Below are 12,780 nucleotides of genomic sequence, written 5' to 3' on the forward strand. Positions count from 1 at the left end.
TGATGCTTCATCCCTTCTTTTTATTCATTTAGTTAGGATCTTAAAATACTACCCATGAACTCTTTACAGAGTTTCAGGTTGCAACACAATAAACACTTATTTAATTATTCTTTCGTATAACATACCTAGCTTTTCCTTTTTTGAACATGAATAACAATAACAGAGTTGGAAGGAACCCTGAAGGTCTTCTAGTCCAAATCCCTGCTAAGGCAGGAAACTCTATACCGTGTGTGTGTGTGTGTGTGTGTGTGTGTGTTTCCAACTCAAGATCAGGATTGGCTCATGGGGTGCTTAGATATGGCCTGTGGAGCCACCCTGGAAACAGCAAAGGACCGGCCCATGATGTCTCTGCCAATGAAAATGGAGCTCCGTTTTCGCTAGCAGACAGTTACAGGAGGAAGCTAGTAGACAGTTACAGGTTGCAGCTGAAAACAGAGCTTGGGAGCCTGTTCTCGCTGGCAGAGTGCTTGAGCCACCACTGTGACAAGACGAGTGACATCAAGCTGGCCACACCCACCCCAGACACACCACCCCAACCCCCCCCCAGGTGTCAAAAATTTCCCAAAATTGACATATGCAAAGCCATTTTAGTTAGGTTTAGTATATATTCTTTTTCTTACTTTCTCTTTGGTGGTTATGGGGGAAGGGTTTTGGGCTTGCCACATTCCTAAGGAGGGAGGAGTGGAGATAGAGAGAGTTGTTTAGGCTAGGTGATCCTTCTTCCTGTGGGAACAAGAGCTGACCATGCTGAGGCCCTTTAGGAGGTTTATGACATCAGGCAACATTGAATTACTTCTATTGGAGAATGTGACCTTTGAGAGTTGTTTCTAACTTCTAATATTGTGGGATAATTCCGGGTTGTGTCAGATCTGGAATTACCACAGACTTTGCCAATTTGATGCTTTCCCAAATAAAAGAAATAGTTTTGGAAGATGGAGTTTGCTCTTTTCTTTTTAAATGGATTTCATCACTTGGAAACCTGACACAAGGTCAAACACAACCCTGATGCGGCCCTCAATGAAATTGAGTTTGACACCCCTGCCTTATGCCATTTCAAATAATGGTTGACCAAACTCTTCATAAAAACCTCCAGTGTTGGAGCACCCACAACTTCTGAAGGCAAGTTGTTCCATTGATTAATTGTTTTAACTGTCAGGAAATTCTTCCTTAGTTCTAGGTTGCTTCTCTCCTTGATTAGTTTCCATCCATTGCTTCTTCTCCTGCCTTATGTTTTGGACAATAAGTTGACCCCCTCTTCTTTATGGCAGCCCCTTAGATATTGGAACATTGCTATCATGATACCAATGCCAGCAAAAGTGTTCTTTATATATCCCCTAATCATCTTTCTTGCTCTTGTCTGTGAAACCAAATGGATTAAGGGTCAATGGATTCACTTGGTGTGATTTGCATTTCCATTATTTAATTTGCAAGTTTCTGATCTCAAACAATTTGGAATGCAGCTGTATGTCAATATCCACACTTTTAAAAAGTTTGTCAAGCATTTCCAGTTCTAAATAGCTATACAAAAAGGGAAATTGAGGAGCATGGATACCAAACTTATTATGCTAGGAATTTTTTTAAAAAATACATCTTTTAAGAATTGTAACAAAAATAGTTATGTTAGTAGGAAGATTCATGGAAAAAGATTTTCTTAAGGCTATCACATGTCTTGCTTAATTAGAAGGAACATTGCAATTGTTGGCATCCAATAACTCAACTTCAAAATATTTTGAAATATTTTAGAATTATGACCCCTACATATGCAGAAGTATTTATTTAGTTCCTTAAAATATATCCTTTATTGGTCAGGTCTTGTATTTCAAGTGTATCAATCCTGATGTTCTTTATCTTCTTTAATGACATTTTTTTTAGTTGACAATGAATTTTTAAGTCCTTTTTATGATCAATTAAGATAGTTCCTATTCCAAAAGTTTTGTGTGGAAGTACTTTTAAATATTCATAGGCCATATAAATTAAAATGCTGTAGAACATTTGTTCATGTGTCCTGTTAGTAAAATTGTCTTTTAAATGATTCTTGAAATAAAATTTTGAGAGCCCTAATTTCCTCCAATAATGTGCACTGAGGAACGCACCATCTATTTTAGAGAACAGTCCTAAAGATTAGAGAGTTGAGGACAAGTGACACATCTCTGGAGTTTTCCAGCTTGATTCAGCCAGGGCGAATATTGGCTGCAAAGATAGTTGTATTTAATTCATTCATGTCTCCTCAGATTAAAATATATGCAGAGAATTAGTTTTGTTCGTATATGCAGGTATATGTAAGACAGGGGTTGGATTCTACCAGTACGACCCAGGTCTGCCGAACCGGTATCTCCAAAGATCATCTGGGAGCAAACTGGTTTGCTCCAACAATCTGCTGTTGGGCCCACCGGCCCGCCTGGTCTCCCATACTGACCGTTATTTCCTACGTTTGAAGCACAGCTGCTTCACGTAGCATAGCAGATTGCCACGCATCAGCTGTTCAAGACACAGAGAGAGTGCAGTATTGCAGGAGGTGAGTAGGAAAGCCTCTGCGTGTGCACAAAGCATGTGTTTGGCACGCGTACGTGCACAAAGTGTGCGCATGCAAAGCACGCCCACCAAGCCACACGCACTGAACCATAAACCACTTTGAATGCCACCACTGATGTAAGATATCTGTTCTAAGAGTTTGTTGGGTACACTATATATAGCCAGAATTTCTAATTAGAGGCATTAATGCTTTGTTTGCTTGGGGAGTTAGGCCAATGCCCACTTTTCTGTTGATGGCAATGACCTGAGGCTTAGTAGTTCTCCAAAGTCTGTGAATCCACCTGGTTTACCTTTTGAGCTGCAGTAACAGAGGAGCCCATAATAGAAACTGAAAAGTCCATCAGACAGGCTGCTGGACACGCTATTCAGAGCAGAAAGGGAAAGAGGCATTCGGTTTTGCCATACTCACCATGGCAGACCTTTCCAGATTCTGTTCATCCTAAAGCTGGAACAGTCAAGATGTTCTGAGTTTCATTTTGATCAAACCCTGTCTCTCTCTTTCTTCCTCCCTCCCTCCCTTCCTTTCTCTCTCTCTCTCTCTCTCCCTCTTTCACACACACACACACACACACACACACACGTAACATGCACACACATCATTATTGCCAGGAATCGGCTTGATGTCAGCATTCCAAGTAATGCACCCATAGAAAGCAGAACTCTGAGGCAGACAAATTCCTCAAAGAACAATTTATTGGATATATCATTTTGGTACAATATGGTGAAAGCCAACTCTGAAAGTTCCTGGGGCTTTCACCTAATTAAAAAGTAAACATTCCCTCTTTTTCTCAAGTCACTGGTTACACTGTCCAATCAAGGTGCTGGCTGGTTGCTTAGTTACTTCATTCCTCCTCTGGCCACCTACCTGCTAGAATGTCCTTGGTTCCCACAGGAAAACATCTTTGTTTTGGCTACAGAACCCCATCTACCTATTTCCCCACTCCCTTTCCCTTCTTCTGCTTTGTGACAACCCTGAAGCCTCCAAGATGGCCTCACCCAGGTTCACTTCAGGGTTGACAATTAAGTTAAACATATTAACCAATCTTCTTTTTTTAATTTAAATTTGTTTTTTCCAACCGAACTTCTGAGCTGCCATGTTTTTCCATAGGTTTAGTGTTATTCACATCCATCCTTCCCTCACCTTCCTTCCTTATGCTAGTTTTATTCCAGAAATTCAACATGATGTACGTTACATTAGCTTCTCCAGTTTTTCTCTCAGGCACAATCCTGTAATGTAGGAAGAGTTGAGAAAAAGTAACCAGCTGCAAAGCTGGCAACTTTACTTGTAATTCCTATAGGAATTGCTATAGGACCAGGAAGAAAACTAACTTGACTTTTTAGAAAAATAGTACCTAAAGAAAAGTACAGTAGCCCTTGACTTATAACTATTTGTTTAGTGACTATTAAAAGTTACAATGGCCCTTATGACTGTTACAACCATTGCAGAATCCGAGGGGTCATGTGATCAAAATTCGAATGTTTGGCAACTGGCATGTATTTATGACAGTTGCAGTTATCATAATGATGACCTTTTTGTGACCTTCTGACAGACAAAGTCAATGGGGAACTGCAGTGATTCACTTAACATCTCTAGCAAGAAAGCTGGTAAAATGGGGCAAAATTCACTTAACAACTGTCTTACTTAGCAGTGGAATCTTGGGGTTTAATTGTGATCATAAGTGGAGGATGCCTGTATTTCTAATGTTAAAACAGGGAAATTCTGCCAGTTGTGGATTTTAGGGCAACTTTACAACACCAGAACTGTGATTTATCCTTCATGTGTGCTAATTCTTTTTGCTTCGGATAAGTGATTTTTCATTATTAACGGAGCCATTAATAAATAAGAATTTATGAAATATAGGGAGAAATATGACAGCATATTAGCAAGTACTATATATCCATATCTTATTTTCTATGTGATTATTAATCCTATTATGGATTCATGCAATGGGTAGTGAGCTGAAATTGATGATTCCAACTTCCTTTCCAACTGTTATTTTCTGAGTTTCCAATAGATCATAACTTGAGGGTTTGTGGATTTGTTTGTCAAGGTGGGGTGCCTTTATTTAGATATAGCAGACAATGTACAAAAGCTACTCCCCATGCATTAATTTATTTATATAATTTATATAGCTGCCCATCCTACAAACAAGTGGCTCTAACTGGCATACAAAACTAAAGCAATATTGTTTTTCTTTTTACAACCCTGCAATCCCTTTTAATCGGGATGGAGTCAGGGCAACTGAATGGAGCGGAGTGTTTGCTGGCTGGATGCCCTTCCTGACACCTATGTGGAGTTCTCAGCAGATATTTTCTCTTTGCACCCTGATAGTGAAACATCTGTTGCTGCCTAGGATTGAACTCTCAACCTCCTGAGTGTGAGACGAACGTCTTAACTTCTAGGCCACTGTGCTGCTCAAATATAAAACAATCAATAATGTAATGATAATTACATTCTTTAAAAAAAATTAAAAGTTTAACAATAAAACTAAAATAAAGAATAATAGATGAAGCGATGTTAATAATAATGGAGCCATCTCACTAGTTTACCTGCTCCTGGAATCTCCAGGCTTCCTGGCATAACCAGGTCTGGAAGGTTATGGTTATAGTGGTTATAGTGTTTGCCAGATTTAATTCCCTAGGTGACAGAACCTCCAATATGCACACACTCTGTTACATCTGGTGGTTCAAGAAGATAAAATTGGGGTGAGGCAATACCTCAGATAACCTGTTCCCATGCCATATAGAGTTTGAAAAATCAATACTAGCACCTTGAATCAGACCTGGAAAGAAACTAGTAACCAATGTAGTTCACACAGCAGAGGTATGTACCGTTGCTTGCTTCTACCAAAAATGAAATAACTGTTCACGCTGCTGCATCTTGCACCAGTGGAACTTTCCAGATACACTTCAAGGGCATCTCCATGTTGACTGCATTGCAATAATCCAACTGGGAAGTAACTAGGGATGATTGACCATCAATAGGGTCCTTAGAATTGCTTAATTCCACTATTAGGATCTCATATTTCATCCAGGGAAGTTGTCATCGTCGACAACAATGGAGAAGGATTACGTAGGATTGGATAAAAACTCTCCCTGAATTTCTGGAGTATTTTTACAAGTCTTTGGTTTGACTTGATCGTTTCTTACATTGCAGGTAGATAAACCCCATGCTAGTTATATTTTTTCTCACAGAATTGAACTTAGTAGATATACCAAGCAGACATGTATTGCCCCAGCACATCCTTTGAATAAACTCAAAACAAAGCCTCACTAGCATGGTCTACACAGTACAAGGTAGATATACATTGAATGGCTTGAAGAGGAAGCAGAATTCATTTCTTTCTAAAAAATATTTTCAGTTCCTTCAGGATAGATTTCTGCCATCTGGAGTTTTCAAGAAATGATATATTCAATATATATTTTGGCTGCCCCTAAACTGGGTAGTTATTTCAATGCAAGGACTCTTTTAAAAGCATGTGTTCTATAGGTAGATCAGTGGCATATTTTGCAACTGAACTGGCTTTTTGTTAAAAATGTAGGACTTTTATTGACTGAAGCTGAATGGAGAGAGAGATTAAATTAAAAGATATATTTGAAAATATCAGTTTAAAATACAAAAGACAATTTGGTGACTGAATAATGAATTAGCGAATGTGCATAACACGATTTTGTTTTTGTTCCTTGAGTTCGCCTACTTCTCTCTCTTTTTTTTTTGTCTTTGGAAAACTATAGTATAATGGTTTGGCATAATCCTATATAAACATAATTTTCAAGGTGAAAATAGATTTTGTTTCCCAAATTAAATCCAGTGAATCAAATTTATTCGGTTATTTGTTTGTTTGTTTTTCAAATGCATATTGCTGTCCATTTCACCTAAGGCAATTCTTACCAGGATAAGATAATCCCAAAAAGTAAGCCCTAATTAACTTTAGATTTATGATTTATGGTCAATTATCAAAAGCAAGACCATAAATACTTTAATAAATAAGGAAGATATTAGACTGTATAACCCAAATGTATAGAATTCTTTATTACCATGGGTGTGATACTACTTCCATTGGAACAGATCAGTGCATCACAATTGCTAATGAGATGTTTCTCTCATTGTTATGAAAAATATGTTGAGATGATTATGGAGCTGGAATCTAAAACATATGAAGAACGGTTGCAGGAATTGGGTAAGTCTAGTCTAGTGAAAAGAAGGACTGTGGGTGACATGATAGCAGTGTTCCAATAGCTGCCACAAAGAAGAAGGGGTCAATTTTCCATACCACCAGAAGGCAAAACAAGAAACAATGGAAACTAATCAAGGATAGAGCAGAATGTGAAGGATGTATGTTTGTGTTAATTTTTATAGTTATCATGTACACTGAAGATGGCATTTAATTTTGTTGTACGGGGTGCAGTGACAATAAAGTGAACTAAACTAGACTAAACTAAAGAAGAGAAACAACCTAAAACTAAGGAGAAATTTCTTTAACGGTGAGAAATATTAACCAGTGGAATGGCTTGCCTTCAGAAGTTGTAGGTGTTCTGTCACTGGAGGCTTTAGAGAAGAGACTAGACAGCCAATTGTCTGGAATAAGTATAGGGTCCCCTGCTTGACAACAGGAGATTAGACTAGAAGACTTCCAAGCAGAGGTGGTATTCAGCAGGTTCTGACCAGTTCTGGAGAGCCAGTAGCGGAAATTTTGAGTAGTTTGAAGAACTGGCAAATACTACCTCTGACTAGCCCCACCCCCATCTATTCTCTGCCTCCCAAGTCCCAGCTGATTGGCTGGGTTTTCTTTTGTTGTCTTGCACAGGAGAACGGAGCTGGAAAGCAGGTTAGTGGGGTGGGGAGGGAATGGAGATTTTACAGTATCCTTCCCCTGCCATGCCCACCAAGCCACACCCACAGAACCAGTAGTAAAAAAAATTTGAATCCCACCACTGCTTCCAAGGTTCCTTCCAACTCTGTTATTCCATTCTGTTGTGAAAAACTCCCGGCACTTTAATATGAAAATAAGATTTTCTGTGTTGTCCAGATTAATTGAATTCATTAGTGAGAGATGTTCAATTTCTAAAGTTTATTTATTAGAGCCTGATTTTTTCTTTGTTTCAGTACAATCGTTATCAAGGCTATGGTGCAGAAGAATACGTTCTGCAGATGGGCGGTGTTTTGTGTCCCACTCCAGGATGCGGAGCTGGCCTGCTTCCTGAATCAGAAATGAGGAAAATAGTGTGTGAAGCAAGAAACGGACTGGGTTGTGGGGTAAGAAAAATGCATGCTCCAAATAATTCTATGTGAGTCAGTTGAAATTTGGTGGAGATGGAAAAAATCCTCTGACGTTCTTATATTGCTGACCCTGAATCTTAACAGAGGAAAATCCTATAGATTCCAATAAACAAGTTTAATTTAAGGATTGCAGTGCAGAAATGATCACTTTGTCATGGAGAATATACCTGCCCCAGAATGTCTGGCTTGAATTGGCTTGCAGAATTGCTGAGCTCAGTGGTTGCAGTGAAGAGTTGGGTTGTGCAAATGACAAGGCAAGAGCACTGACACTTTTTAAAACTCCTAGCAGTCAGCAAAATGGTAAAGGATCCAAAGCGAAAAGATTTGTTATTTTGTTAGCAGCACTCTCTTTAAATAGGTTCAGAGGGAGGGAGGGCTGAGGCAGGGATAGAAAAAGAGTCAAGTAAGTAAAATGAATTGTATGTTTTGAGTAAATCAATGAAGATTAATGCAGGTTAAACAACGGTGCTGAATGAACAGCTTTTTAAATAACCAGGGTCAGAAAAGAACTGGAATGGAATGGCCATACAAAAGGATTGCATCTGCTTATTTTTATTCTGTTACTAACAATGTCATCAGATAACAATATTCTTTTTTAAAAAAATAAGAAAATTTAGGACACACAGGAGGTATTTTTAAGTCTACCTTTTGGCCTTGAAAATGATGTTTCCTTAAAGCTGTGATACTCATAATGCATTTAGAAAAATATAACAGCACAGTCCTTCAAAAACACACGCAAGTACACTTCAGAAGTGTTGAAAGGAAGGGTTTTGTAAGATCAAATAAAACTCAGTGTCAATACTTATTGTTCCAAGGACGTGGTGAACATAACTAATGTTCTTATTTCCCCACAACAATTCTATGAGGTGGGTTGGGCTAAGAGAGTGTGACTGGACTGAAGTCACCAAACTGTCTTTCATGGCTGAGATGGGATTTGAACTCAGTGCTTTCTAGCCTAGTGCCTTAACAAATCAGTTTTACAGGATAAATTATTAAGAATATGTTCCCAAAACATTTTGAAAGGCATGGATTGTATGTATCTCACCCAGGTCAATTCCTAGAAGTCTTGGGAGCTTTCTCCTTTTAATTCAGATTTTCAGCTGCTAGCAATATAAACAGCCTTTTTATGAGCATAATTTCAATTCCTTATCAATTCTTCATTTCTAACCTCTATGGAACAGATTTATAATTTGAAACTGAAAGAAATAAATATTAATAAATACATTTGGAATAATATGTATTCCCAAAATGTATTACAATTAAAAAAAATTGAAATTCTGAAATATTTTTGTTGCCAAAAGCCAAGTTACATATATTAGATCAATTTTCCCTGATGATAGATTAAATAACTGGTTTAACATTAAATATTTAGAATATTTAATCCCTTTCATAAAAAAAGGATTAAAGGAAATTATGTATCCTTGTGTTGCCATAACAGAATTCTATACCTGTCAGTACTGTTAATGTGAAGAATAATTATTGATTATACTAATAAATTGCAGTAATGTTCTAGAAGTTAGGTGGCATTGACACAGCAGTAGAGCAATGAAAAGAAATATATAAAAGTCTGTAGAGGTTCTCAGTCGTCTCTGTTTTTTCAGGACTTTCTTATTTTTTCATTTGAAGACATTTTGCTTCTCATCCAAGAAGCTTCTTCAGCTCTGACAGGATAGTGGGGAATGGAAAGATATCAGAGCTGAAGAAGCTTCTTGGCTGAGAAGTGAAATGTCTTCAAAAGAAAAATCAAGTCCAATTGCCTTCTGAAAAAGCACCTTTTGGACAACCATGACCTGGATCACTGAGAATCTCTACAGACTTTTAGCTATACAATTTGGGATGAACACCCTTTGAATGATGTTGGGAGTAGGAGTGGATTTCCAGAGGAAAAATGGCAGATTACAGGAACCAGGAGCACTACTCAGGTGACCCTGAGGACACAGATAAATCTCCAAGTGCTTCAATGATCCTCTAAAAGGATACAAATTACAAGGTGTCTGTAAGGAATATAAATCCTTCCATTCCCTACTATCCTGTCAGAGCTGAAGAAGCTTCTTGGACGAAAAGCAAAATGTCTTTAAATGAAAAAACAAGAAAGTCCAGTTGCCTCCTGAAAAGACAATGCTAGTTGCATTTGACTATTTTGGTTCAAGACTGTATGCAATATACACATGATCCCATCTCGAAGTGAGGCAGGCATTAAAACCAATTGCTTACAAAATGTTTATGATAAACAGAAGCAATTCTGTGTATCACTGTATGTAAAAGAATCGCTACTGTTACCAGTGTAGAATGACTGCTGCATGTTCAAGAGAAATTGAAATATTATATATAGAAGTCTTGTTCAGGGATAACAGGTATCTTCACAGTTTTAATATATTATAGGGAACCCCTTCACCTTTAAATAATGCTTCCTTTGGTCTTTCTGCAGCACTGAATATATATTTAGAGGAATAAAGAGTGGTGCTCCTCTCCAATGTTTATTTTGATCCAGATGTGTATGAGCAAAAATATTTTACTATTCTGAATGTTCCATTAAGCCATTAAGGATCTGACTTTGCTGTTATATAACTGCTTTTTTACTTTGTTTTAAGTGTAAAAATATTAATTTGATTTCCCAAAGTTTATTGCACACAGTTCTTCCATCTTCATTGCTATTCATCAGGCCAATCTCTTGCTTTCATCACGAAGCAGAAAAGATTGGCATGTTTAACCAGCAAGAAAATATGCCTCTGTTAACCTTGATACCAGCTAGCATGATTACTAGGAGACAAAAAACCCTGGATCATCAGGGCTCCTAAAGACTCGATAAATGAAGCTTTTTTTTTTTTTGCCTTGTCTTGAAAGTGGCTACATATTGCTGATATATTTATTGTTCCAAGGTGAAGTCCCTTGGATTCGGATTAAGGTTGGGACTGGTCCAGTAGTGGGATTCAATTTTTTTTACTACCAGTTCTGCGGGCGTGGCTTGGTGGACATGGCAGAGGAAGGATACTGTAAAATCTCCAGTCAGAGGTGATATTTGCCGGTTTTCTGAATTACTCAAAATTTCCGCTACCAGTTCTCCAGAACTGGTCAGAACCTGCTGAATACCACCTCTGGACTGGTCACTGGTGCCAAGAAACACCATGCAGTGTGACTACCTTAATGGATGTTTTATCAAGTACACTTCACACTTCTGTCACTATTCCCAGTGCTAATTTTTATTTGGGTATTCAAAGGAAAGCAGAGGAATAAATGGTTAAATAAGATTTTTAATTCTCCTAGGCAATCTTTTTCACACCTACTATACAATAAAACAAAATCCAAACGCATTTAGATTGCATGCATCAAGTGTCAGAGACATCATTCTGGTATATTTCTAGCAGCAGAGCCTAGGGTGGCTGTTGAAGCTCTTCATTCATTTTATCAGTCTTGCTTTAACTCTTATTTGTTTATTTGCTGAATCCAAGCAATTTACAATATCCATCTCATTTATTTGTGAAACTTGACTGCTTACCCAACATCTAAGCTGCAATCTTAATGACTGGCTAATTGCCATTGAAAAATGATAAAAGTGAGAACCATTCTCACATCATCCAGAGCTCTTGTTTCACCTGAATAGATAGTCCTTGACTTTCAACAGATAGTCCTTGACTTTCAATAGTGACCATTCAAAGTTATGGCACTAAAGAAAGTGACTTGTGATCAGTTCTTGCTTGCAAGCAATTGGTACTTCTTCAGATATTTGATTACCCCATTGTTGCTATTTTGTCATGCCTTTGTTTGTAGTCAGTCTGAGTTGATTGGAGCTATTTAATTTTTTTTGGGGGGGGGGGGTCACTCATGAACTCAGCTGACCTTAATATAACACTATAATAGACTAACAGTTTGACCAACCTGAAGAGAGTTCATGAGGAAGACTGCTTAAACAATATATTTTATTTCCTTTTCAGTAGCATATGTAACTAACAATGCAGATGTTTATATTTCCTGTGAGGTTTTTTTTTACTATGAATTTCTATCTTTCCCATATATCTCAAAGGCTATAGACGAGACACTGCTGACTCTGATAAATGACAGAGAAAAAGATAGCAGTCATGTTTCTTTGTTAGTTTGAAAATAATTATATGTTTCCCATTAGTTCATTGGCTTGCATGTGTATAAAAAATTAAAGTTGTTTTCAAGTCAAGTTCAATTCTTGATGTTTATATGGATGCAACCATGCCTTTTTCTTGGGAATATGGAAATAGTTTGCTACTGTCTTCAGCTGCTTTTTGATTTTTCAGTTTAGTGAATGTGGAAGAAAGAGAGAAACAGAAAGCGCATTATTTGAATTTGTAACCTAATGCTAGACCGTGTAATGTTGTGCTGTCGTTAGTGTTGTTCACATGTTCTTGTTCCAGCCACTCTCTTTTGATTTAGCTTATTTCATGGTATTGTTTTAAAAATGTAGTGGAGCATCAAGAACCTTATATACTATGTTTGAAAGAAAAATTGGATGAAATATGTATCATTATGTGTTTTTCTTGTTATTGAAAACCAACCCTAGCATTTAGAGAACTGTTAGCAAAGAAAGTACAAAGGTTCATGTTTTTTTTAAAAAAAAACAAATTTTATTAATTTTAAAAAAACAATACACAAACAAACAAAACGTAGAATATAATAACATAGGACATCTTTTCTAAAAAAAAACCAAATAAAACATCTTATTTAAAGACAGGATAATTCCAAATTATCACATTATCACATACCAGCATAGTTTAATATGTATATTCATCTTATCTGTTCAACTTATCTTTTCCCAACTTCTCTTTATTTCTCCCTTTCCTTCTATGCAATCATATTTCTTTTGCCTTAAATTATATATATTCATTATATCCATCTGTCTTATTTAAAATTTCATTATTCTCTTCCAACATTCTTCTAACGTTTTGATAAACAAACAAAACACAAAATATAAATACATAAAACTTCTTTTTGGAAAGCGG

At 37.1% G+C, this 12,780-nt stretch overlaps 1 protein-coding gene across 5 annotated transcripts in view; it reads left to right on the forward strand.

The window, feature by feature from the left end:
- The window catches only part of PRKN (parkin RBR E3 ubiquitin protein ligase), a 737,950-nt gene that overhangs the window by 620,338 nt on the left and 104,832 nt on the right, over window positions 1-12,780 (forward strand). For all 5 annotated transcript variants that reach the window (XM_087938586.1, XM_087938601.1, XM_026705091.2 and 2 more), the window contains exon 9: window positions 7,640-7,789. In XM_087938586.1, the coding sequence (XP_087794712.1) occupies window positions 7,640-7,789 (150 nt within the window). The remainder of the gene's footprint in view (window positions 1-7,639; window positions 7,790-12,780) is intronic.

This window comes from Pseudonaja textilis, chromosome 1 (assembly GCF_049901715.1).
Source record: "Pseudonaja textilis isolate UNSWEBS1 chromosome 1, rPseTex1.2, whole genome shotgun sequence".
Lineage (NCBI taxonomy): Eukaryota > Metazoa > Chordata > Lepidosauria > Squamata > Elapidae > Pseudonaja > Pseudonaja textilis.